The 23,258-nt window shown below is 65.3% G+C and overlaps 3 protein-coding genes across 3 annotated transcripts; 1 reads left to right on the top strand and 2 right to left on the bottom strand.

Moving 5' to 3' along the window:
• Positions 1-11: 11 nt before the first annotated feature.
• CHLRE_12g525100v5 (uncharacterized protein) lies at positions 12-10,972 on the bottom strand. Its single transcript, XM_043068445.1, has 30 exons — positions 10,704-10,972; positions 10,409-10,515; positions 9,922-10,185; positions 9,550-9,762; positions 9,097-9,368; positions 8,722-8,949; positions 8,398-8,521; positions 8,137-8,224; positions 7,827-7,933; positions 7,456-7,562; positions 7,019-7,205; positions 6,610-6,753; positions 6,233-6,328; positions 5,968-6,072; positions 5,615-5,742; positions 5,272-5,445; positions 4,961-5,062; positions 4,661-4,784; positions 4,286-4,369; positions 3,865-3,986; positions 3,509-3,701; positions 3,152-3,342; positions 2,742-2,961; positions 2,402-2,542; positions 2,119-2,211; positions 1,790-1,906; positions 1,306-1,462; positions 972-1,075; positions 612-698; positions 12-464 (listed from the first exon to the last, which is right to left on the bottom strand). Exons 1-30 carry the CDS (start codon positions 10,801-10,803, stop codon positions 345-347), a joined length of 4,299 nt encoding a protein of 1,432 aa, XP_042918540.1. The 5' UTR covers positions 10,804-10,972; the 3' UTR covers positions 12-344.
• A 181-nt stretch (positions 10,973-11,153) lies between these two features.
• Positions 11,154-20,038, top strand: CHLRE_12g525050v5 (uncharacterized protein). The gene is made up of 25 exons (XM_043068444.1): positions 11,154-11,427; positions 11,561-11,677; positions 11,797-11,901; positions 12,075-12,364; positions 12,558-12,685; positions 12,870-13,070; positions 13,302-13,501; positions 13,686-13,759; positions 14,034-14,170; positions 14,410-14,599; positions 14,742-14,903; positions 15,125-15,211; positions 15,369-15,436; positions 15,577-15,655; positions 15,786-15,952; positions 16,096-16,359; positions 16,536-16,697; positions 16,814-17,006; positions 17,218-17,391; positions 17,531-17,773; positions 17,951-18,112; positions 18,297-18,407; positions 18,568-18,841; positions 19,036-19,232; positions 19,375-20,038. The coding sequence occupies exons 1-25, from the start codon at positions 11,271-11,273 to the stop codon at positions 19,471-19,473; spliced, it is 4,041 nt and encodes a 1,346-aa protein (XP_042918539.1). The 5' UTR covers positions 11,154-11,270; the 3' UTR covers positions 19,474-20,038.
• Positions 20,039-20,061: 23 nt separating this feature from the next.
• On the bottom strand, positions 20,062-23,233 carry CHLRE_12g525000v5 (uncharacterized protein). Its single transcript, XM_043068443.1, has 8 exons — positions 22,932-23,233; positions 22,510-22,816; positions 22,092-22,389; positions 21,590-21,938; positions 21,380-21,501; positions 20,878-21,135; positions 20,613-20,713; positions 20,062-20,467 (listed from the first exon to the last, which is right to left on the bottom strand). The coding sequence occupies exons 1-8, from the start codon at positions 23,156-23,158 to the stop codon at positions 20,129-20,131; spliced, it is 2,001 nt and encodes a 666-aa protein (XP_042918538.1). The 5' UTR covers positions 23,159-23,233; the 3' UTR covers positions 20,062-20,128.
• Positions 23,234-23,258: the final 25 nt, after the last annotated feature.

Raw genomic sequence — 23,258 nt, 5'->3', positions numbered from 1 at the left:
TGGCCACCACCCTCGTCGTGGCTCTTGCCCTTCCCTCCACCACGGGCGCACACGCATTCTCAGTACCAAGCACCACGTGGCCTCGTGCGGCAGAGTGCCCTTTCACACCTGGCCAAACCGTACTGCACATCGACATAGTTTACGGCATCCGTTACACATGTAATCGCGAAAGCCTACTTGCCTACCCTTCGTACACCGCAGCCCTGCAACCATTGCGACAACGCCTAAACACACGACAACACCCCAACAAACAACGCCCTTGCAACGCCTGCCGCGCGTACCGCCGCCGCTCACCACCCCTGCCGCACTACCCTGCCATGCCCTCGCACCCCTGCCGCTCACGCTCACTCCCGCGGCGGCTGCAACACCAGAATCTTGCAGAAGTCCTTGGGCGGCACGGGCCGCCGGTCCGCCTGGCACTTCTTCACCAGCGCATCCTCGCACTCCTGCGTGGTCTTGGAGTCCTGTTGGGGACAGGCCAGGAGCAAGGGGAACTTAAAACGACATGGGCTAGACGAGGGAGCTGCAGATGGGCCAGACGAGGGAGCTGCAGACGCAGCCTACGTCCTTCACGGCCCTCCCCGCCCGCCCCTGCGCCCGCCCTGCCGCACCTGCGGGCTGAGCATGACCAGCTGGCTGCCGCTGTTGAATAGCCAGGCGTACTCCAGCAGCGCCGCAGTGGAGACCTTGCGGTTCGTCTGCGGGGAGCGGGGCGTGGGGCGGTGTGAGCATGCAGGAGGTCCGGGAGAGGGAGGGGTGTCAGGGCGGGGTAAGGCAAGCAGGCTGAGCTCACCCGGGATACAAGTCATACAACAACAGTGCTCACAGAGCGCTGCCTTGCATGCCTGCCTGGGCCCCAACTGTCCTTGCCCCTCACTAACACCACAGCCCGTTGCTGCACCTGTCTCAGCCCCGCTGCTGCTGAGCGCACCAATCTGGGTACCCCAACACACACACGCACACGCACGCACCGGGTCCATGTACACGTCTATCTCATCGCAGCAGCGGAAGGGGCTGTCGAGCATGGCGCCCACCGCCAGCAGGAACGCCACCGTGGTGAACGACCGCTCGCCGCCTAAGCGGCGCCGGACAGTGCGGTAACAACGTCAGGACGGCATCCCCAGTACGGGTAATGCGGTCAAGTAGCAGCAGTGCACGCGACAAGTAAGTGGCCGTGCATGCCAGTGTTGCGCGCGATGGCACGCACCAGGAACGACCGCCAAGCCGCCACAGCCCAAGACCCGACGATGCCACCAGGGCCGCCATGAGCCGCCCTTCCCGCCGGCCCCTCCCTCCAGTACCCACCACTGAGCTGCATGAGGCTGGACGGCGCCTCCTGCTGGTTGGTGGGCCGCACGCTCAGCTCCAGGCGGCCAGGCGGGCCGTGGCTGAGCGCCAGCGAGGCGGCGAAGTTGCGGCGCAGCATGTACTGCTGGAACTTGGCGCTCACAACCCGCTCCGCCTGCAGAAACCGCGCGGGTGTGAATGCGTATGTGTGCATGTGTGCATGTCGTCGGGGCAAGTCAGGCCATGGTATGTACGGGGCGGAGTCGTTCCGTAGCTAGCACACGCCTTCCTGGCATCTATGTTTGCCTGCTTTGCATTGGGAGTGCAAACGAATTGTGCGTGAGGTTACAGTACTTGCACACGTCGCCCCACCGCTGCCCCGCACAAACACACCAGACAAGAGGCAACGCATGCACGCATCAGAACACACACATACACATTTGTTTCTTTCTCTGTGCTCTCTTAAAGCATTCACGCACACTCCTGCTGCCCACGCACGCACATAGTCGCGTATCTTGATGTACTTGACTTCCCGCAGGCTCTGGTTTTCACGCATGACCTTGACCTTCTTCTGCACCGCTTTGTATGCGTCCAAGTCAATTTTGAAGGAGGCGCGGGCCTAAGCGGGAGGCGGCGGAAACACGCATTTGTACGCACAAAGGCACAGGGGGAGTCAGCAGCGGTGGTGGTGGTCAGCCATTGGGGTACGGGTGGCGGTCAGCAACTTGGGTGCAATCATAATACATTTCAGAAGTGCTTATATTGGAACCGCACTGCCGCAAACCTGCCCCTGCTCCTGCCCCTTGTCCTTGCCCCTCGTCCCTGCCTCACCTCGTCGGCGCGGGCCCGTATGGTCTCCAGGTTGCCGTCTGCCTCCAGGCGCTCGATGTCGCGCTCGGTGCGGTTCACCCACGCCCGCAGAGCCTGACGTGTGCCATGAAGCGCGGGCGTGGAGGTCGAGCGTGTCGGTGTCAGTGGTGTCGGACCATCACATCCCCACACTGCCTCCTCGTTTCCATGCACACCGTGTGTCAAACTTCCCAACCACAGGGCGCCCGCACGCCCGCCCTTCTCTAACCCAACCCCCACCCCCCTCACCCACCCCCGCCCTCACCTTGAGGCTCACAGCCGCCTCCACCTCCTTCTCCAGCTCCTGTGGGCTGCGGGACGCGGCGCCGCGGTCGCGCCGCAGCCGCTCGCGCTTGGCTTCCTTGACTCGCTCGAGAGCAGCGGCGCCCTCCGCGCGAGGGCACTCCTGTTCAAGAGGACCCCATTTCGGTACTGTAATGCGTATGCTTGCATTAGGTTTTGCAGAGGTCGCGGCTCCATTTATTTGGCCTTGACCGCAATTGAGCCGCAGCTTATGGCAACCTTAGCTGGCAACGAGGTGTCGCCGCGACCACACCCCTGGACCCCCTGCAACACACACATACAAAAGGCACACACGCACGCACCTTCTCCGCCTCTGCGCGCGACGCCTCCACCTTGCTCTCATACTCGTCTATACGCGCCTGCGCCACCGCCGCGTCCTGCCTGGCCGCCGCCAGCAGCGCCTCCGTGTCCGCCACCCGCCGCGCACTGGCCGCCAGCTGCTGGCCCACCTCCTCCACCGCCGCCACCAGCTCATCGCGCCGAGCCAGGTAGGAGTCGCCGTCCAGCCGCGCCTGGGCCAGCCTACAGACCCGGCAGCGCATGCGTATGGTGGGCGTCATGGGGCGGGTGTCGTTGATGATGGGGAGGATTGCCTGGGGTCTGCTGGTGGCCCACACCGTGAAAATGAATCAGCACAGCTCAGCCACGCTCTCCAACTCGCGTGCATAAAGGCGGCAACCCTCTTTCCTGATTGCCCTCTGCTTCCACGCACTTGGCCTCGACGTCCCGCACGCTGGCCGCCGCGTTGTTGAGCTCGCTCTCGCGCTCCGCCCGCGCGCTGGCCTGCTGCTGCAGCTGGCTGCCCAGCTGCGTCAGTGCGTTCATCAGCTCCGCGCTCAGGGCCTCACTGGCGGCCGCCGGCGTCTCCTCGCGCATCGTCGACAGCTCGGCCGTGCAGCGCGCCTGCGGGGCGAGGACACGCGTGGTTTGGAAGTGAAGTTGCAGGAGACATGCAGGAAGGACAGTGCATGCGATGCGCGCGAGTGTTTGAGGAGTGCAGGAGGCAGGGGGCGCCCTGGGTTGCCTCGGTGCCCCTGACACAGCCCCCACCGTGCCCCAGCTTCCCCACCTGCTGCCGCCCTAGCGCCACCTGGCGCTTCTTCAGATCGGTCGCCTCGCCCTCCAGCCGCCGCAGCGCCGCCACCGCCGCCTCGTGCGTCGCCGCTGCCGCGGCCGCCTCCGCCTTCCGCGCCGCCAGCTGCCGGGCGGCCTCTGCCAGCTGCGCCGACGTGTCCGCCGCCACCTCATCCACCTTGCACATCCTGGTTTCCATATTTCCCGCACGATAAAAGAGCATGCCTTGCTGATCTGTGCGCTCCGGGGTCCTTTCCATCACCCCTTGCCCCCCGACACATGCTCCCGGCCCGGCCCCGATCCTAGTGCCCGCCTCCTCTGCGCCCTGCGTGCCCAGCCGCCCGGGCTCACCCCCTGTTCCTGATGGCTTTCACGTTGGTGATAAGAGTGGAGTTTCGCTCCTCATACTTGGTGCCCTCCAAGTCGTAGGCCGTCCACACGTCCCAATGCTGCAGGCCGCCTCGGGCCACCCACTGCGACACGTGCGGCGAGAGGAGGCGCAGGTGACATTCCTGACCAACTAAGATGTCGCGAAATTGTCGGCAGGTACAGTGGTGCAGCAGGCGCGTCATGTTGGTGTTGGTGTTGGTGTGGGTACGGGTGTGGGTGTGCAGTTCCAGTGCGGGTGTGGTGCGAGCATGCCAGCGTGTGCAGCGTGCGCAGGTGGTGCTGCCGTGGCTTGGCAACACGGCAACACGGCATCACGGCAGCGGTGGGGGGGCAGCCACAGACACGCACCCACACACCCCTTGTGCCTTGTGCGCACACGCACCTGTGCCATGTCGCGGTCCTCCACCAGCACTGTGGACGCCGCGCCGCCGTTGTCCAACAGGAAGGACATGAGAGTGGCGCGCATCTACAGGGCGGCAATAGCAGCGGCACCAGCACCAGCAGCAGTATCAGCACCAGCATCAGCATCAGCATCAGCATCAGCATCAGCATCAGCATCAGCATCAGCATCAGCATCAGCATCAGCAGGAGCGTGGCGCGGCGTGAGGCACAGGCGTCAGCAGCACAAGATGCCCTTTTTGCCTTACCACGCGCACGCAAGCCCCAACACCGCGCAACTGGTGCTTCAGCCCCGCTCTTCCCTGCCTCCACTCCCCAGCCCGCTCCCTCCGCCCCACCCGCTGGTTGCCCGCCCCACCGTGTCCGTCATGGCCTCCTCGTTGGGCGGCGCCGGCTGCAGCAGGTCCACGACCCGCTTGCATACCACCCCCGTGTGCGGGTCGCACAGCAGCGGGCCGGGCTTGTAGGGGTGAACCCGATCCCTGCGGGGGCGGATGGGCGTGGTCAAGGTACGAAACAAGGCGCTGCCCTGCACAAGTACGTCAGGCTCCTTGCTCCCTGTCCAACGGCACCATGCTTGCGCTTTGCTGCGGCCTCCATGGCCCAGCACCCACACCGCAGCCACATGCGGCACAGCGCCACGACCGGCCGCACTCACTTGAACGGCGCCACGCTGACTTGCGGCCTGTAGCCTCCCAGCTCCGCCTGTCGCGCCAGCGCCTGTAGCCGGTCGCTGTCATCGCGCTGGTTCACAATCCACCTGCAAACACGCAGACATTTCGTATACGCGTACGCAGCATGCGCCCGCAGGTTTTTACTACGCAAGGCCGTGGCACACTGCCGGAGTGCGACTTCGAAGTTTGCTCACGCGCCCACTCGCTCAGTCCTTCGCACGCTGTCCCCCCTGCCGCTACCGCTGCGCCCGGACGCCCCGACCCCTCATCCCCTCTCCCACAGCGCAGGCCCTACCCGTCAAGCACGTTCGACAACGCGTGCTCCAGCAGCGCCGCAAAGGCCTGGTCGCAGCTGCCCGGCACGCGCCGCAGGTACAGTCCCACAGGGCCGAAGGGCGGCCGGGAGAAGGTGTTGGGCGGGGCGCGGCGAATGGCCTCCTGCAGCCGCATGGCGGAGTCGCCCCAGCGCCTGCAAGCGCGAGTGATGCGGATGAGGCGGCGCGTCAGCGACTCGGCGCATGGGTGAAATCAGGCGGTTGGCTACGAGCCTGATTTACAGGCAGGGTAGACACATGATAATCAAAATGGAGCACCAGTTGTGGTGAGGGCAAGGTGGTGGCTCCCGCGGCCCGCGACACCTTGTGAGCATGCGCCACCGCGCATCCGCGCCGCCGCCCGCCGCCGCCGCCGCCAGCTCCTCATGCAGGCCGTTGGCGTCACGCAGCGCCGCCTCCGCGTCCCGGCGGGCCGCGGCCGCGGTGCGCTCCTGCCGGGGGGGCAGGGGTAGCCGTCCATGCAAGACGGGAGTAACTCGGTTAAAAAAAACCACATGTATATCAAGGTACGGCATATCATGCCCGCGTCCAGTTGGGGCGGAATCATGATGCACTTGAAGGCGCGCAACAGCGGTTGCACAATGCCGGCGCTAACTGCGCCTGCAGCACGCGCCGAGGTCCGTGTGTGTTCCCACGTCCCCCTGCGCCACGCGCACCTCCTGCTCCGCTGTGGCCTTCTCGCCCGCCAGCGCCAGCCGCCGCGCCTCCAGCGCCGCCAACTGCTCCTGCAGCCCCTCCAGCTCCTGTGTCTTGGCGTTCAGCTGCGGGCGGCGGCGGGCGTGCCCAGATCACAGCGAGCGTGCGTCCATGCATGCATGCAACACGCAACACCACACGTCTACTACCCCGCCAAAACGGGTAACAAAGCTGTAAATTCTATGGGCCGCGGTCGCGGCATGCCGCCGCTGCGGCCATACCCACCCGCTCGTTGTGTGCGGCCAGGGACTGTAGCGCCGTGTCGCTCTGCGCCGCCGCTGCCAGGGCTTGCAGGTCGGCCTCACGCTCCGACTTGGTGTCCTGCGCAGGCGGCAGGAAGGCAGGATGTTTTGGTGTTGGTGTTGCGACTGCTGCTGGCGACGAAAGGTAGGTAGATGCTGCATGCTAGCGCACGGAGCATGGGGGCGCGTGTGCCGGCGGAGGGCGCGCACATACACACCACTGGGCTGCCACTGGTGATACCGGTAGTGCGCGGCGCCGGCACCCAGCAAGCGCCCGCTGCACGCCCTTGCCCCGCCAGCCCCACCCGCACCCCACGTGCACCCCGCCCGCACCCCACGTGCACCCCGCCCCATTCGCACCTTCAGCGACCTGATGCTCTCGTCCAGCCGCTCCAGCTCGCGCCGTGCCGCCGTCTGCCGCCGCGCCGCCTCCCGCTTGGCCGCCTCCAGCTCCTTCAGCCGCGCCGGCAGCTGAGCCACGCGTGTGTCCTCCATCTCGGCGCGCTGCGGCCACAGCCAGTCAGTCAGTCAGCCAGTCAGTCAGTCAGTCAGTCAGGCAGGCAGGCAGGAATTGTCACGGCGCAGGCCAGCTTGGCAGGGGCAGCTTTGCGTGAAAGGCATTCAGGGGGCGGCTGGTTGATGAGCTAGGGCTCCCACATCTGAGACGACAGTGCCCATGCGACCAACCGTCCGCCGCCCCTGCCAACAGCCCGAGCCCAGCCCAGCCCCTCCAGGCATCCGCCCTTCATCCCAACACGTTACCACGCACCAAGTTCCTCTCCCGCTCCTGCAGCTGGCTGTGCGCCTGCTGCCGCGCCGCCAGCCGCTCCTGCAGCGCCGCCACCCGCACCGGCGCCGCCGCCGCGGCAGCCTTGGCTGCCTTCAGCCCCTCCTCGCTCTCGCGCACGGTGGACCACATGAGGGCCGCCTCCACGTCACCCAGCAGCTGCCGCATGCTGTGGGCGTGTGTGTGGTCGTGTTTGGGTGTACGGCACCGTTTAGGCATGTGTGTATTTAATAGAGAGCCCAAGGGACGGAATTAATAGAGAGCCCAAGGGACGGAAAGACGCGCATGTGTCTGGAGTAGCACCGAGGACACAAACTGCAGGGAAGCAAACTCTAGTGCGACCACGCTGCCTGTCGCATCTACCGCACCCCAACCGCCCTGCCCACTCCCCTCCCTGCCGCGCGCCCTGCCCCGCTCACTCCGCTGCCTGCTGCAGCTCCTTGACCTTAGCCTCCAGCTGCTTCACCGCCGCGGACCGCTCAGCCAGCCGGCCCTGCTGACGAGCCAGGTTGGCGTCCGCACGCGCCTGGCAGTGGCAATGGTGGTGGGGCCAGCAGTGGCAGGGAGCAGGTGAGGCATCCGTGCAGGAGCGGTGACGGCAGAAGCCGGCCACCCCGGGCAGGGGCAGGGGCAGCGCGGCTGTGTAACGCCCATGCGGCAGCGAGCCGCCGGCATCCTACCGACACGGACCCTTTGCTGCCACAACCACGCAAGGCCCCGGTCCGCCCCAACCACCAAGCACGGCCCTGCCCAGCCCCCATGCCCCCGGCCCCCGAGCCCCCCCGCTCACGATCTTCTGCTCCGCTGCCGCCAGTGTGTCGCGCGCCGCGGCCAGGCAGGTGCCCTCCATGAACATCTCGTACTTGGAGCAGCTGCGGGCGCCGCTGCCGCTCGTCTCTGGCAAGACACACACGCGACATGAGAAGGCAAGGAAGGTAGGGCAAGCGGGTTATGGCGGGTTTCGGCGGCGTCTGGATCACACGGGATGGGCGGCAGGTGACGCTGTGTGAGTCCCGACGACACACCCTGCGAAACAGGGAGAGGGCTGCAACGCGCTGCGCTCTGCATGTGCGGGGGGCAAGGGCGGGCGCAGGGCTCACTCTGGTGGAACCGCGCGGACATATCCTGTGTAATGATCATGAGCGGGTTGGCGGCGTCCACGTGGAAGTGGTCTGCCAGCGCCGACACCTGGAGGCGCGGTGGCGGGTGGGGAGAAGGGTGTGAAAATGGCGGTCAAGGGGGGGGGAAATCATGGAGGCATCGCAAGTGTCGCCTACATCGCGCGTTAGGCCAGCAGCAAGTAAGTAGTCAAAGCGGGTGAGGCAGCCCAGACAGCCACGGCCGCAGTGCCCCGCCCTCACCTCCTTGGCCGGGCTTTGGCCGATCTGCGCCTGCTTGACCTCCACTCCGTGCGCGTTGTACAGCTGGAAAGTGCCGCCGCCCTTGGAATGGAGCTTGCGCACAATCTTGATGACCGGGCCGTACCTGCCGCGGTAGCGGGCGTCCCCAGCCAGCCAGCAAGCAAATAGGCACTCGCACTTCGATCAGTCTTGCATGGATAGCTGATCCCCCGCCGGAACCAGACACACTGCAGGCGTTTTCTATATCTCTGACATCCGCACCGTGCATCTGCGCTCATGCTTGGGGCATTTGAACACCATGCAGAACTGCCTCCCACCACTCACAGCTCGTATCGGAAGGGCACGGTGCGCTGCCCCGCCGCCGTGTCCTCCTCACGCGTGTTCCACAGCTCCAGAGCCACGCTGGCCGTGTTGCAGCCCACCTTGACCCAGCCCGACAGGTTGCTGCCGCGGCTGGTGTCGCGCGCCGAGGCGCCCAGGCACGCCTGCAGCCCCTGAAGCACCGCGCTCTTGCCGCTGCCGTTCTGGCCGCTGAGGAAGGTAACGTGCGGGCTGCATGGCGGTGGGTGGGATGTGGGATGTGGGCACATGACGGTGTGAGGATACCAGCAGCAAACGCTTGGCAGAAATGGACTGCTATCCCAAGCCCCGTACTGTTTGTGGCTACTTGCTTGCGATGTCAAGTGTGGATGCACCCACCCGAACTCGACTTCCAGGTTCTTGTGACACATGAAGTTGATAAGCTGGATCCGCCGCAGGTGCCCGGCAGGGCGCGGGTCCCGCGGCAGCTTCCACTTCTTCTGCATCACAGCCGCCGCCGACAAGCGCTGCTGCTGCGGTGCAGCGCTTTGGCTAGCGACACCAGCGCGGGAACCACCGGCTCCATCTGCCGGTGGCGCCGGGGCACTGGAGAGCGCGGCTCCGGCCCCTGCGCCCGCCGCGCCCGTCGCTTCATGCGGCTGCCCATCCGCCTGCAGACCAACCAGCATGGCAGCAAATGTTTAGGTGCAAACTCAAACGTAAAGCCCAAGGCAACACACCGATAGCCACAATCAAGCCCAACCGGCAAGGCACAATTCATTCTCGTGCAGCTCTCTGGGCCTCCAGCGCCCCACCCCGCTCACTGTTCCGTCTTTGCCGTCTCCCGCTCACCGCCTGGTCCATGTCGAGACGCCGGCGCACACGCGGCCGCGCCACATCCTCCTCCTCGCCGTCTGCCTCGCCCTCGCGCTCGGCCGCCGCACCGTCCTCGCCACGGCCGCGGGAGGCCTGGGAGCGGCGCGAGCGCTGCGGGCCCAGTTGTGACCCGCCCTCGCCGTCCGCCCCAGGCTCCTGCTTCACGTGCACGCCCGTCGAGGCCGACCTCTGCGAGTGCCGGGGGACAAGGGCGCAGCGCAGATGGTAGCAGCGGCACGCAGAGATACCATGCTTCCCATGCATACGTAACCCAGCGAGGACATAAGAACACTCCTGTGGTCGGGCCAGGCTGCAAGCCGTGCACACCAAGCCGCGGCCGCCGCTCACCGTGCGCTGCTGCCGCACCGGCGTGGGCGACTCAGGGCTGTCTGGGGCCAGCCCCGCAGCGGAGGCACTGCGCTTGCGCGGAGCTGTGCCGCCCGCGGCTGCGCCGCCAATTTGGGCTGCGCCGTCGGGCGTGTGCGGGTCAGCGGCGGCGCCCGCAGCTTCCCCGCCGTCCGTATGGGTGGGCGGCATGGAATCCTCAGTCACGGCCCACCGTACGAACTCGTTCCAATACAACTCCTCTGTGTCCTTGTCTTCGTACTCAACCTTGAGGTGTGGACGGCGTCATGGCGGCAATGGTTCGGTGGCACAGTCAGAGCATGTGCCAGGACGAAGGTTGGCGGTGAAGACTGGACTGCGATGCAAGACTGCAAGTGTCACGCACCACATGCACACGGCACGGGCCCCAACCAATAGCTCCGCCAGCCCCGCGCCGCGACCGCGACGACCTTTCACCCCCTCGGCCCCACCATCCTCGCCCTTTTCGCACCGTCAAGAACGCCGTATCGGCGTCAACGTCCACCGAGATGACCCGTCCAAAGTACCAGCCCGGCGAGTCGCTCTCCTCGAAAGAAAAGTAGCGGCACACTGGGCGGCCTGTGGGCAGTTAGAGCGGCCAGGTCATCCCCACTACAGAGAGCAGGCAGGCACACGCATGTACCGTACACAAACCCGCCGCGGGGATGTGCACACAGCAATGACATGTCGGGCAGCAGCCGCGACTGTGGCATGGCACGACGGTGGGCAGACAGCAGAGGAACCGGGTTGGCGACACGGCTGCTCACCTACATACGCCCTCGCCTCGTGTGGGCTCGCTAGCCTGGCGGGCAGCGAGGTGTCTGCAATGAGACCTTCAGGCCTAGCTTTCTCCTTTCGACGCGTCATCAACAAGAATGAGGCTCCACCGACGCCCCACGAAAAGTTGCATGCATTTAGCTTGCGTGACCCACAGTCCACGCGAAAACACCAGCAATTACGGCAGCTTTGCAACTGGTGTTAAAGTCAGGTGACGACTGCTGCAAGAAGTTGGGTTTGGACAGGGCTGGGCAATACGTTCTAACTCAACGCGAACTGCTTGTCTTGTCAATGGTTGTGTGTTGACACAGCAACAATGGTGCCCCGTGCGGCAATGAAGGCCGGCCTTGTGATGCGCGTGCTATGCCGATGGCCCGCGCATCCTCACCTGACTACTCAGCTGAACCAGCGCGTCATAACATACTTAGATACTGCATGTTCCAATTTATGCAGGCGTGGCAGGCATAGCTGCAACTTAAAAGCGCAGGTCTCTGCAAATCTGATATGTCTTTCACAGTTTTGTCCCTGCGCGCCGTGACTGACCTTGCTTGATGCCGATGGAGCCGGAACCAAAGACTGTGCGAGAAGCGAAGGCCTACGTGGGCAGAAGCGTGCTCAAGCGCTTCAAAATTGACGATAGGGGTCGCTATCAGTTCTTCAAGGGGACGTGCAAGGAGATAGTCAAGTTCGAGGGTGAAATCTGTTATCACCTTGGTAAGCGCGACGAGGGCTTCAGAAGCTTGGGCACAGTTTCAACTTTGGACCATTCTGCACCAACAGCTAGCGCGCCAGACCCTACCAGCGCGGCCTCGCGCCTTCAGAGCCTTCGTGCGGGCCCTCATTGCAGAGTACGAGGACGGGGATACGGAGGACATCCTGTGGCAGGACTTTTACGGAGTGCTCCAGCCGCTGCCCGAGAACCAGCAGGCACCGCCTTCGCTGGGCCCGAGTCGCCGCTCCGCCGGTGCGTGGTTGGGTCAGGATTTCGCGGCGCAGTTGCAGTTGCAGGTGCGCCTAGCCTGGCGACCCACTCGTCCGAAAGGACCTCCTCAAAGCGCTTGCGCCACCTGCACCTGCCTGTAGGCTTGAGCGACGCCACGAACCGGCTGTCCGTGCCGCTCGGCAACACCGGTAGGATGTCCACAGACAAGCCGACGAGCACCAAACGGCAGCGGCCCATCAAAGCAGGTGCGCGGATTGGCGCGATCGGAATTATACCCACATACGGCAATACGGCATTCCCCGCACGGGCGAACATGTGTCGGGGAGTGCCGAGGGCTTGGCTTGAGCCACCACGCACACCCCATGAGACATGGAAGCCTGTTCGTGAGAATGTACCGGTACATACTTTGCCCCTGCAGAGCCGGCTGCCAGCCTGCAACCCAGTGATGACGGCGATATGCCGCTAGAGGATCTGCCGCCGCCACCCCGCAGTGGGCAGGCCGTGCGCGGCAACAAGCGCAAGAGCGCGGGCGGTGCCGCGGCAGCGGCCCAGCAGGCTGCAGGCAATGAGGAAGGGCAGGAGCAGCAGCATGAGGAGGGCGAGGATCATGTTCCCAAGGCTACAGAGGCGGACCGGCCGACCAAGCGCAGGGCCACGGATGACAATGCGCCTGCTGCTGTGGGTGGAGCAGCTGGGGATGCAACCGCGGTGAGCCTTTGCCGGCGGTGTGAGGGAACGACAGGCCGGAGGACACACGATGGTCAGGCTCCCCCAGGCCCAAGATGACACGGCATGCACTGTCGCGGGCTAGCTGCGCCGGCAACACGAGCCGCCCCGGCAAAACCTAAGCTGCTGACTGTCACCGCTGCTGTTCTTGTGGTGTGGTTGCCCCGGCGCACAGGCGAACAACGCTTCTGCGCGGCCGCGCAACCAGGGCTTCGTGGTCCGCGAGCACGGTCTGGCGGGTCACGTGGATCGCATCCGGGTGGAGAACTTCATGTGCCACTCCAACTTCGAGCTGCAGCTGGGGTGCGTGCGGGCGCGTGCGGGCATGAAGATTTGGGGGGATTTTGGGTCGGTCCGTCACCAGGCCAGGGCCCTTACGCGCATGTTTTCAGCCACGCAGTGCGACCCGGCCTGCCTGTGCATACCGGGCGGCTGCTTTCTTGCCAAAGCTCCGGTGGTGCACACACCTGCTCCTCCTGCCCATCAGGCCCCACGTGACGCTGGTGAGCGGCACGAACGGCAGTGGCAAGAGCGCGGTGATCCAGGCGATGCAGGTGTGCCTGGGCGCTACGGCGCGCGAGACCAGCCGCGCGCGGTCTTTCGCGGCGTTCGTCAAGGAGGGCTGCCACGAGGCGCGTGTGTACGTGACGCTGTGGAACGTGGGCGAGGATGCCTTCCTGCCGGACCTGTGAGTGGGCCTGCGGATGCGTTGCATAAAGTGCCAGGGCATATCCTACTTGCTGGCGGTGGGGCCGCCTGGGTTTCGTGGGAACGAACAATGCCCCAACCGCAACCAAGTTTGCAATTTCGAGGCGATGGAGCGCATGGCATCACCTCTCTGCAGTTCCCACGCCGCTCGCGTGACAATTGCTCGACACCCCCCCGCCCTTCTTGCATATTCCAATCCGCATCCCCACAGCTTCGGCGAGCGTATCACGATCGAGCGCAGCATCAAGGCGGCGGGCGGAACCGACGTCAAGCTGCTGGACGAGCGAGGCAAGCGGGTGACAGTGGGCAAGCCGCGCGACACGCTGTTCGCGATGCTGGAGCATTTCTGCATCGACGTCACCAACCCGCTCACGATCATCACGCAGGACAAGGCGCGCCAGTTTCTCTCCAGTGAGGCCGGATGGGCGGATAGGCAGTGTTGGCGGTGGCAATATTGCAGGGCCCGAGCCGGGGACGGGGCGGAGGCGAGTGGGGCGCAGACGCGCTGCGTCCACGTATACGCACCCCGTGTCTCTCCTTCTCCCGCACACTTTAGCTGCTACGTAACGCCGCTGGTTTGCATGCATGCGAGCAGGCGACACGGGCCGGGACTCGGGCCGGGACAAGTACGACATCTTCATGGAGGGCACACTGCTGCAGCGCCAGCTGGTGAGTGTACGGCAGCCGCCTCACCCGCCGCGCCTGCCGCTTACTAGCTCATGCCAATGGCGATGTGGGTCGATGCTGTCCATTCGCCCTATCAGATACTTATGCAGCCGGGCTTTTCGCCAGACTGCACTAGTGTTCGCTCTCCGCACTGCCCGCGCATCATGCCCACTGCCAACCAGTGCTGCTACTGCTACTGCTACTGCTACTGCTGCTGCTGCTGCTGCTGCCTCCGTACCGCCGTACCTTCACTGGACCTTCCTTCCTCCTCTGGCAGGATGAGAACAACCTGGCGGGCGTGAAGCTTCAAGAGTCCAGCCACCGCCTGGCGGAGAGCGCGGCGTATATTAAGGAATCGGAGGACGCACAGGCCAGCCTGCAGGCCAAGCTGAAGCGCCTCACAGAAGCTGACAAGTGAGTCCCGTGGTACCGAAGTGAGCGGCCGGGCAGCCGCTCTCCTTCGTTCGCTCTCCCGCTCGCTCGCTCCCGCGCGCATGCGTGCGTGCAAGCGGGGCAGAGGCACCGCCTGGGCGGTGCCGACGGTAATTGTGCTTGTCCGGTACGCTGTGCATACTGCCTCGTTTGTGCCCGCTGAACTCCTTTGAGGCTGCGCTGCCCTTGCCTGCAACTTGCGCCCGGGCCTCCGCTCACAGGATGCTGGAGCATCGGGACCTGCTGGAGAAGGCGGTGGTGTGGGCGCATGTGCGCGAGCACGAGGCGGCGGTGGCGCGCTGCAGCGAGGCGGCCGAGGTGCACGGCCCGCGGCAGGTGGAGCTCTACACGCGGCTGCTGGAGCAGCTGGCGGCCAACAGGGACGAGCTGCAGCAGCGGCTCAAAGAACACGTGAGTGGGGCGTGGCAGTGGCCGCGGCGGGCTCTTATTCTGGTGCAGCCACCGAAGAGGGGGACCTACGCAAGCATGCACGGCAGGGGCGAGTACTATGATTTATTTACCGCACATGCATGCCCTGATCTACGCCGCGCAGGATGAGGTCGTGGCGCGGAACAAAGAGCTGCTGAACAGCCACAAAGCCAACGTCGAGAACCTGCTCAAGGAGGTCCGCAGGGCCGCCGACAACCGCTCGCAAAAGACACGCGACCGCACAGCTGCCAAGGTCCACCTTCAGGGGCTGCAAAAAAGCCAGCGGGTGTGTATGTGTGTGCTCGCTGATGTATGTGTGTGCGTCTGGGTTACGAGAATTGAGCCCAAACTGTATGTGTAGAGAGTTGTCCTCACCGTCTCACGAGTGTCAGGGGGAGAACGGGGAATGTCTGTAACAGCACCATGTGCTGCATTGAGCACGTTGTGAAATTCTGGGAGTAAGATTGCAGCCATCCTCTGTCACTGGGCACCGCCTTGTGCGAGCAGGACGTGAATACAAAGCTGGCGGAAGCGAGCACCGTCGATGTGAAGGTGGCAGAGGCGCGGAAGCTGCTCGAGGAGCACCAGCAGAAGGTGCGCGTGTTCCTGTGTTTGTGTAATGCCGCATTTCAGGCTGCATCCTGCAGGCAGTTGGAAAGACAGGGAAAGGCGATGGGGTGCATGTGCCGTATGTTCAGCTGCTAAGCCACGGGTTTGCGATTGCCATCACCCCAATGTCCTGCGCTCGCAGATCACGGCCAAGAAGGTGGAGGAGGAGAGGGCCAAGGCGCTGGTGGACGAGGCTATGAAGCTGTTCGAGTGAGTTCCTGCCGGGCTGCCTGGCTGTGTTTGTGCCTGCCTGCGACCACCTCATAATCGCATCAATGGATGAATGGATCACCTAGTGCATGGATATGGGACTGAAATGGGTCTGCCCCTTGCATGACGGCTGGCTGCAGGGAGCTGAAGGCGCAGGAGCAGCGCATGGCGGATGAGGAAATGCAAGGCCGGAACCGCATCCAGCACTCAGAGGACATGGTAGGAGCTGCTGCTGCAGTTCGCGGTTGCCGCTGGGGCTTGGCTTGGCTTGGTGGAGATTTGCCTGTTGCAAGCCTTCATGTCCTGCATCGCCGCCCAACTAACCTGCAACACCGCGTGTGCCTTTCAGCTGCGCGCGTCGCTGCAGGGGCTGAAAGGGATTGAGGCCGCCAAGGGCAACCGGCTGGGCGCATTCGGCGCGGTGAAGCTGTGCGAGCTCATCACCGCTAACATGCGCAGCTTCCAGCGCCCGCCCATTGGGCCGCTCGGCGCCTACATCAGTGTGACGGATGGCAGGTGCGGGCGGAGCGCGCACCGGCTGCTTAGCGTGCATGCCTGCCCGCTGTGCGTGCGCAAACATGGGTTCCCTAGCCCTGGCCCTGGGCCGCACCCACCCTGACGGCCTGTGCCCACGTGCCCGTGGTGCCGCCGCCTCGCAGGTGGGCGGTGGCCGCGCAGACCATCCTGGGCGTCTGCCTGAGGGACTTCATCGTCAGCTGCGGCGCCGACGCAGCGCTGCTGAACCGTCTGATGGCGAAAGCCGGCTATGCCCGCGCGAGCATCATCACCGTCAACTACGGCGACCCACCGCACCCCATCCCGCCCGCTACGCATCCCGGTGGCGGCTACCCGGCGCTGCTGGACGTGCTGGTGATCAAGGACGAGCTGGCACGCGTGCCGCTGCTGAACTACCTGGTTGACAGGTGGGAGGCCCAGGGTGTGCGGGCCAGGCGGGTCCACAGGTGCCAGAGGCGCTAGCGCACGCCTGCAGGAATCGGGACAGGCACAGTGGCTGTGTCCGGACATCGGGCAGCGTGTACTGCAGTGGTAAGCTCGCTGGGCCCGGAACACGAACCCGCACTGCTTACGGCATCTGCAGGTTCTCTGTGGAGCGTGTGGCGCTGGCGGAGACGGAGTCCAGTGGCCGCGAGGTTGTGTACCAGAACGCGGCGGGCCCCCATGTCACCCTGGCGGTTGACCAGGGCGGCACGACCTTCCACCGCAAGGGCGGCCTGACCTGGATCAAGCGCGACCATTTCGTGTAGGTGCAGCTGTCAATGCTGTTGTTCTGCGCATGATGCCGTGGTGCGCCCAGCCCTCCGCCTCCGCCTCCGCCGCGACCCATCTGCGCCGCTTCCCTGACGCCATCTCTTGCAGGAACGCGCGCAACTGCTTGCTGGCGGCGGACATGGGCGATATGGCCGCCAACCTACGCGCCGACCTGGAGGCAGAGGAGGCGCAGCTGGGCGCGCTGCGGGAGGAGCTGGCGGCGCTGGTGGCGCAGCGGGCGGCCAAGCAGGCCGAGATGGCGGCGGCTACGCAGCGGTGGAACCAGGCCAAGATGCTCAAGGTAAGAGGCGCAAAGGGAGACGACATTTGCTGCTGGCAACGGGTGGCGCTGCATGGGGGGGTTTGCTGTTTGCGTGGGCGAGTCTGATGCTACTGCACAGTGGATGCTGTCATGCGTGTATCAGAATGTCAATGCACGCACTAGGTTAGTTGTAAACCGATTGGCCGCCGCAACCCTGCCTCTTCCGTTTGCCTGCTGCGACTGCCCGCAGACGCGGCTCGCGACCGAGTGCCGGCGGCTGGAGCAAAACAAGCCCGTGGTGCCGGAGGTGGAAGACGAGGAGCACCAGGTGGTGATGACGCAGCTGCAGTCCATCCACCAGGAGATCGTGGACTGGCAGCGCGAGCTGGAGGTGGCGCAGGACGCATTAGATATCGCTGAGAAGGTGGGTGGGTGCGTGGGTGGGTTGACGAAAGCCGAGCCGCCTGCACTGCACGGGCGCGTTGCGAGCCCTCTCTTATACCGCACCTGCCGCCCACTCTCCAAACCCCGGCGCCTCCGCAACACTCTTCCGTCCACCACAGGAGGTAAACGCCGCGAATGAGCGCGTGAAAGAGGCGGAGCGCTCCTTTACGGAGCTGCTGCATGACTCGGAAGTCAAGGCCAACGCCAAGGCCGAGGTGGAGGCGAGGCTGAAGGACCTGGAGGCCATGCGGAACCAGGCCAAGGCGGAGCGCGCGGGCGTGGTATCGCGGCTAGCGGCGCTGAAGGCGGCGATGGACAAGGCGCGCGAGCGGGGGCAGACGGCCGTGGCTGGCGCTGAGCAGGTAGAGTGGAAGGCCTTGGGAAGGGTGGAGCGCGCGCAGCACGGGCGCCGGTGCGGCGGTATGGTGGCCTTACCTGCGATGGGGACAAGATGCCCTGTCAAGGGGGCGGCTGAGTGTGCTCGCCTTAGCACGCGTCAAGCTTGGAGGCACCTGCTGTGTTGGTGACCGTGTGTGCAGGTGTGCAGCCGTGAGGAGGGCCAGGCGGCGCTGGCACGGGCCCGCGAGCTGATTGAGGAGCGCATGCGTGACAAGATGGCCAAGTCTAAGGAGTGGCAGGGGCAGGCGGACCTGACGGCTGAGGTGCTGCGACAGGACATCGACAAGAAGATGAACCCGCGGGTGCGTGCCTTGGCCAGTTGGCTAGTTGGCGCGTACAGCGGCAACCGTGGGCAGCTTGAAGCAGGAGACGTCAGCTGGAAGAGGCTCTAGAATGCAGCAACGCCTAGACGGCAGGCGTGCTTGCTCGCGTCGCTGCTGGCCCCGCCCACCGTCGTGCCCCGACCCTTTCTTCCTGCTGCCTCAGGACCTGGCGGGGCGACTGTCGAGCGTCAACAAATCTATTGAGAAGGAGGAGCACAAGGCGGGCGCGGACAAGGACCAGCTGCGCATCATGCTGGCGGACCTGGGCCGAGCGGTGAGTGCCTGCGGCCTGCGGGGCGCAGGGCTGAGCCCGAGCCCGAGGGGGGAACGGATCTGGCACGGACCTGGCCACACTAAGCGCAAGTACGGTAGATCTCAAGCACCTTTGTCACTGACTCAATGTCGTACACCGCGTGGTCGCCCTTGCCGTGCAGCTGTCGCTGAAGCGTGTGCTGCACGCGCGCGTGTCCAAGACTACCTCCATGCTGGGCGCGAGCATGGAGCGGCGGCGGCAGCTGTACCTCAAGATGCTGGGGCTTGTGGAGAAGTACGTGAACGCCAAGTTCAGCTCCTACATGCAGCGCCGCAAGCACCTGGGCTCTGTGAAGTGGGACCATGAGCGCCGGCAGCTGACGCTGATTGTCCAGCCCAAGGCTAAGGACACCGGAGACAAGGCCACCAATGTCGAGGACCTCAAGGTCCTGTCAGGTGCGTGCCTGCGGGCGAAACGCTCAAACCGCGCCTGAGAGAAGGGCCGCGGTGTGGGCAAGGCTTCGGTTGACACGGCCGGGGCTTCCTACTGACTTGAGTCGCCACAAACGGCCGTGCATCAGTAGCGCCGCATGCCCCGCTGCCCCCGGCTTACCGTACCTCGCTGCGCGGGCGCAATGCACTGCACGCAGGCGGCGAGCGCTCCTACACCACCGTGGCGTTCCTGCTGGCTGTGGGCGCCAACACCGAAACGCCCTTCCGCGTCATGGACGAGTACGATGTGTTTATGGACCCTGTGAACCGCCGCATGGCCACCATCACGCTGCTCGAGTGTGCGCGCGACCACGCCGATTTCCAGTACATCATCCTCACGCCGCAAGACCTGTCGGTGAGCACCGCTGCTGTGCATGCCGCTCTGTAGCAGGAAATGCGAGCTGGGGGGCATGCGTCACTGGGCAGTGCTGCAATCGTGGGGCCAGTGCAACTGTGCAAACATAAGGACACGCGCATGCCTGGGTTTCCGGCTGCAGACTGTGCACGCAGCGCGCCAGACGCTGATCGAGAAGACCAAGATGGACATGCCGCCCGCGTTCATCAAAACGGTGCTCATCAAGCCGGCGCGCGGTTAACGCTATTGTGCGGCGACGTGCGGAACCCCACCCGACGGGAAGGATTCCAGGCAGCGCGGCAACGATGTAGCGGGCTGATGTGTCAAGCAGTCTTGCTTTCTAGGCAGCTGGTCGGCCGCGGCTGCAACGAACGCGTGCAGCAGCTGACTCAGCTGGCGTCTGGCGCCTGGGCATGCACTGAACGGCACTAGGGTAGGCATGCGTTTTGCAGGCGGGCTGCTGCTGTGTGTAACGGTGGAGATGCGTTCCGCCTGGTAGGGGAGTTAACTACGTGCAGAAGCGACGGAGCAGGGCGAAGCAGTGTGCCGCGGCAGGACTGGGCCGTGAGGCGAGGTGTATGAGTATGGTGACGTGCGTGCGTAGTAGTACCGCGTGCGAAGGGAAAAGAGTACGGTATGAGCCATTTGCTGACTTTCTACTGCTTTGTGCATGTCCTGCAATGGTGTATCGGAAAACTTTGGCTTTCACGCGTGGCCAGTGCCGCCTGGAAGATAGACCCCATGCTCAAAGGACCATCGTCCCTGTTAGTGATTATTATTTACTACACTTGTAAGCTATCAGCGCAGCCTGTACCGCCCCACAGTACCAACACCTTCATTACTTGTTTCTGTTCCCTCGCGCTCTCCAGCCTCTCCTGCCCGCACATGTGCCAAGGTCACGCCGCCGCCTGCCTCCCCGCCGCCTCTTGCCCTTCCCGCCCTTCCCTCTCCCCCCGCAGCCGCCGCAGCCACGCCGCCACCTCCTCCTTGTCCCGCCCTCGCCACGTCTCGGTGCCTTGCAGGGCCGCCTCCCAGTCCACGCTGCACCCTAGCTCCTCAACCAGGCACATCAGCCCTCGCAACGCGCCCCCGTCCACCGGGGCCAGCGGGGTGGACAGCACGCGTGTGAGCAGGCCGCCGCCGGGCGGGCCCAGCGGGCAGCCCAGGCGGTGCAGGCAGCGCAGCATGGGCGTGTCGCCCTCGCACGCCGGCAGCAGGTAGGGCTCCCCGTCGGCCTGCAGGCGGCGATGCAATGGTGCGGAGGAGGATGTGGGGATGGGGGAGCAGGCAATGCGTACAGGGGCTCAGCGAGTATGGAGGCGGAGGTTTTTGGGCACTGAACCAACATCTCCTCCTCTATTCCTTCAGGCCCTCACTCACCGGCATGGGGCAGCCTGCCTCCGCCAACCACTCCACCACCTCCTGGCTGCTGTCGGCCGCAGCCGACACCCACGCCCGCGAGTCCCAGGCGCAGCCGCGGTCTGTGGCAGCGCGGGGCACAACAGCGGAACGTAGTGCTGATAAGCATGCGGTAGCCTACCGAACGTATGCACTGTCGGTAGCGACCTTGACAGCGACCGCGGCAAGCGCATGCACCGCCCAGCCCCAGCCACCATGAGCACACCCGCAAGCACCCACCACGCACCTCTCAGCCACCGCAGCAAGGCAACGCTGCCCGACTTGGCCGCCGCCCGGAAGAGCGCGGCCGACAGCAGGTGCCCTGCGGCGCCCTGCGGCGCCGCAGCCGCTCCTGCCGCACCGCCGCCGCCACTTCCTCTGCCGCCTGCGCTGTATATATCGCTGCCGCCATCTGCACCAGGCTCCTGGCGCATGTCTGCTGCGCCCTCCAACAGCCAAGCCACCACCTCCAGCTGCCCGTGCGTCGCAGCCATTTCGGCCGCATCTGGTCAAAGGATAAGGGAGCACGTGTGTTGGTGGCATGTGCGTCTCGATGCAGTGATGAGAGGATGAATTGAGTCGCTGCCAGAGTGTAAGGCAGGCGGCATGTCAACTGCACAAGCAGCTACTGTGCGAGTAGCACCCCCACAGCAGCTCCTGCTTCCGCATGAGCCGTCCTGCGTCCCAAACGTCCCACAGCAAGCAAGACACCCAGCAGCAGCAGCTGCAAACAGCATACGCACACGCACCTGCTGCGATCATGCGCGCCATGTAGGGCCGCAGCAGGCGCAGCACAGGCAGGTCACCGCGCGCAGCGCAAGAGCTGATCTCGCGGCCATACGACGCAGACGGCACCCGGCCCAGCAGATACCTGAAGCACAGCAGCCAGACCGGCCGGTCATACACCAGGGAGCGTGAGGCCACGGCTGGGTGCGATACTACGCCCGTGCGGCACTCACTCCAAGGCCTCCGCGTTCCCGGCATCCGCCGCCGCGCTGGCGGCCACTGCGCTGAGCCGGTAGCCGCGCCCTGCCAGCCAGTCCAGCCGTTGCCGCCAGTCGCCGCACCGCCGCACCGCCTGGATGGACGCCATAGCGCTATGCGGCGCCTCCGCCGGGCTCAGCGGCGCGGCTGCGTCCTGGAACAGGTCTGTGAAGAGCTCCTCTGGGCTCTCTACCTCGTCCGCCTCGCCCTCGCCCTCGTCCTCTTCCTCGCCCGACGTCGTTTGGCTGGTGGATCCCGATCCCGGTCCCGATCCCGATCCCGATCCCGATCCCGGCGCTGTTGCGTCTGAGCCCGGCTCCGTGCCTTGAGAGCGGCGTGGAGAGAGGAGCCCGGCGAAGCGCTCCAGGAAAGCCACCTTGCGTCGCCAGTCGCCTGTTCCGGACCCGGCCGCCGCGGCCAGCATCACGTATCGGTCCCAGCTCATAACCTCCGGACCCCACTAGAGCCACTCCTCACGACAGCCCCGCGCCTCCTGCGCTACCTCCATGTCTGCCTCCGCCGCCACCGCTGCTTCCGCCGCGGCTGCCGCGGCCACCGCCGCCGGCGGCTGACCGCCCAGCACCTGAAGCATGAAGCGCCGCAGGTCACGGAGTGTGCAGCCCTCAGCAGCAGCTGCCAGGAAGCTGCTCTTGTAGTGTGTCATGCTGGTTGCCACGCGAGGCAGCAGCCACGCCGCCAGCTCCACGTGGCCTGCCTTGGCAGCCGCCTGCGCCGAGCGCCAGTCCCAGCCTTGAGGCACGCCGCTTGCCACAAGCTGCGAAACAGAGCGGGCGCAGGAAAAGCATGGGACAGCTAGGGTGCCAAGCGAATTCAGATTGCAGGACCCGCAACTGTCTACATTCGTACCCCCAACCGTAACTGCAACCGAACCTACCCACTCAACTACCGCCCGCCGGCCCGCGCCTGCGGCGGCGGCGGTAGTCCAGGAGCCCCAGGGGCAGCCGCGGCGGCGCAGCAGCTCGCATGCCGCCAGGTGCCCGCCCGCCGCCGCCGCACAGAACAGCTCCGGCGTGAGGGCGCCCGCCCACTGGTGCTTCAGCAGCAGCTGCAGATTGCGGGTCTCGCCGGCGGCGGCGGTGAGCGCGAGCAGCTGACGGCGCTGGGCCGACGTGAGGCGGCGCGACGCATCGGGCGCGGCCCAGCGCCGCGCGAAGGCAGCGTGAGGCACGTGCTCCGATAGCCTGTCGAGTGTGCCGCTCGGGGGATACGGAATGTGAATATAAGGGCAGTGGCTGTGGCGCAGGTTGGGCGCGGTGTGTAGCCAGAGGGTGCTACCGGACTGCCGGCGGGGCTCACCGGATGGTGGTGTAGCGTGCGCCCTGCAGGGCTGCCGCGGCTGCGCGGTTGACCAGGCGCAAGCAACACGCCACTTCATTACGCGGCATGAAGTCGGCGATGTGGCTGATGAGTTCCGGCAGCCAGATGCACGCGGCGCTGTCGCTGGCGCCGGTCGCGGCACGTGTCGTGGCTGTGACGGCCTGCACCCCTGGTCCCGCGCGATGATGCACGTCGGCATTATGCATGTTTTGCTCGCCACCGAGCCGGCGCTGGCGCGTTTCAGGTGGTCGGTATGGTCCAGACTTGTGCTCAACTATTGCGCTTTCGTGCTCGCTGTTGTCCACC

This window comes from Chlamydomonas reinhardtii, chromosome 12 (assembly GCF_000002595.2).
Source record: "Chlamydomonas reinhardtii strain CC-503 cw92 mt+ chromosome 12, whole genome shotgun sequence".
In the NCBI taxonomy this organism is placed as follows: domain Eukaryota; kingdom Viridiplantae; phylum Chlorophyta; class Chlorophyceae; order Chlamydomonadales; family Chlamydomonadaceae; genus Chlamydomonas; species Chlamydomonas reinhardtii.
This window is presented reverse-complemented; position numbering and strand designations above follow the sequence as displayed.

What these genes read in the sequence shown, in the direction of transcription:
- CHLRE_12g525000v5 (XM_043068443.1), bottom strand. Translation starts at nt 23,158, where the DNA reads ATGCATAATGCCGACGTGCATCATCGCGCGGGACCAGGGGTGCAGGCC. An exon ending in GCAGGAGGCGCGGGGCTGTC is followed by an intron (nt 21,939 to 22,091) that starts GTGAGGAGTGGC and finishes GCCGCTCTCAAG; the next exon opens with GCACGGAGCCGGGCTCAGAC. An exon ending in CTTGCTGCGGTGGCTGAGAG is followed by an intron (nt 20,714 to 20,877) that starts GTGCGTGGTGGG and finishes GCGCTGCCACAG; the next exon opens with ACCGCGGCTGCGCCTGGGAC.
- CHLRE_12g525100v5 (XM_043068445.1), bottom strand. Translation starts at nt 10,803, where the DNA reads ATGACGCGTCGAAAGGAGAAAGCTAGGCCTGAAGGTCTCATTGCAGAC. An exon ending in TTGTCGAACGTGCTTGACGG is followed by an intron (nt 5,063 to 5,271) that starts GTAGGGCCTGCG and finishes GCGTGTTTGCAG; the next exon opens with GTGGATTGTGAACCAGCGCG. An exon ending in CGCGCGCAGAGGCGGAGAAG is followed by an intron (nt 2,543 to 2,741) that starts GTGCGTGCGTGT and finishes CCTCTTGAACAG; the next exon opens with GAGTGCCCTCGCGCGGAGGG.
- CHLRE_12g525050v5 (XM_043068444.1), top strand. Translation starts at nt 11,271, where the DNA reads ATGGAGCCGGAACCAAAGACTGTGCGAGAAGCGAAGGCCTACGTGGGC. An exon ending in AGCAGCGGCTCAAAGAACAC is followed by an intron (nt 14,600 to 14,741) that starts GTGAGTGGGGCG and finishes TACGCCGCGCAG; the next exon opens with GATGAGGTCGTGGCGCGGAA. An exon ending in ATCAAGCGCGACCATTTCGT is followed by an intron (nt 16,698 to 16,813) that starts GTAGGTGCAGCT and finishes CATCTCTTGCAG; the next exon opens with GAACGCGCGCAACTGCTTGC.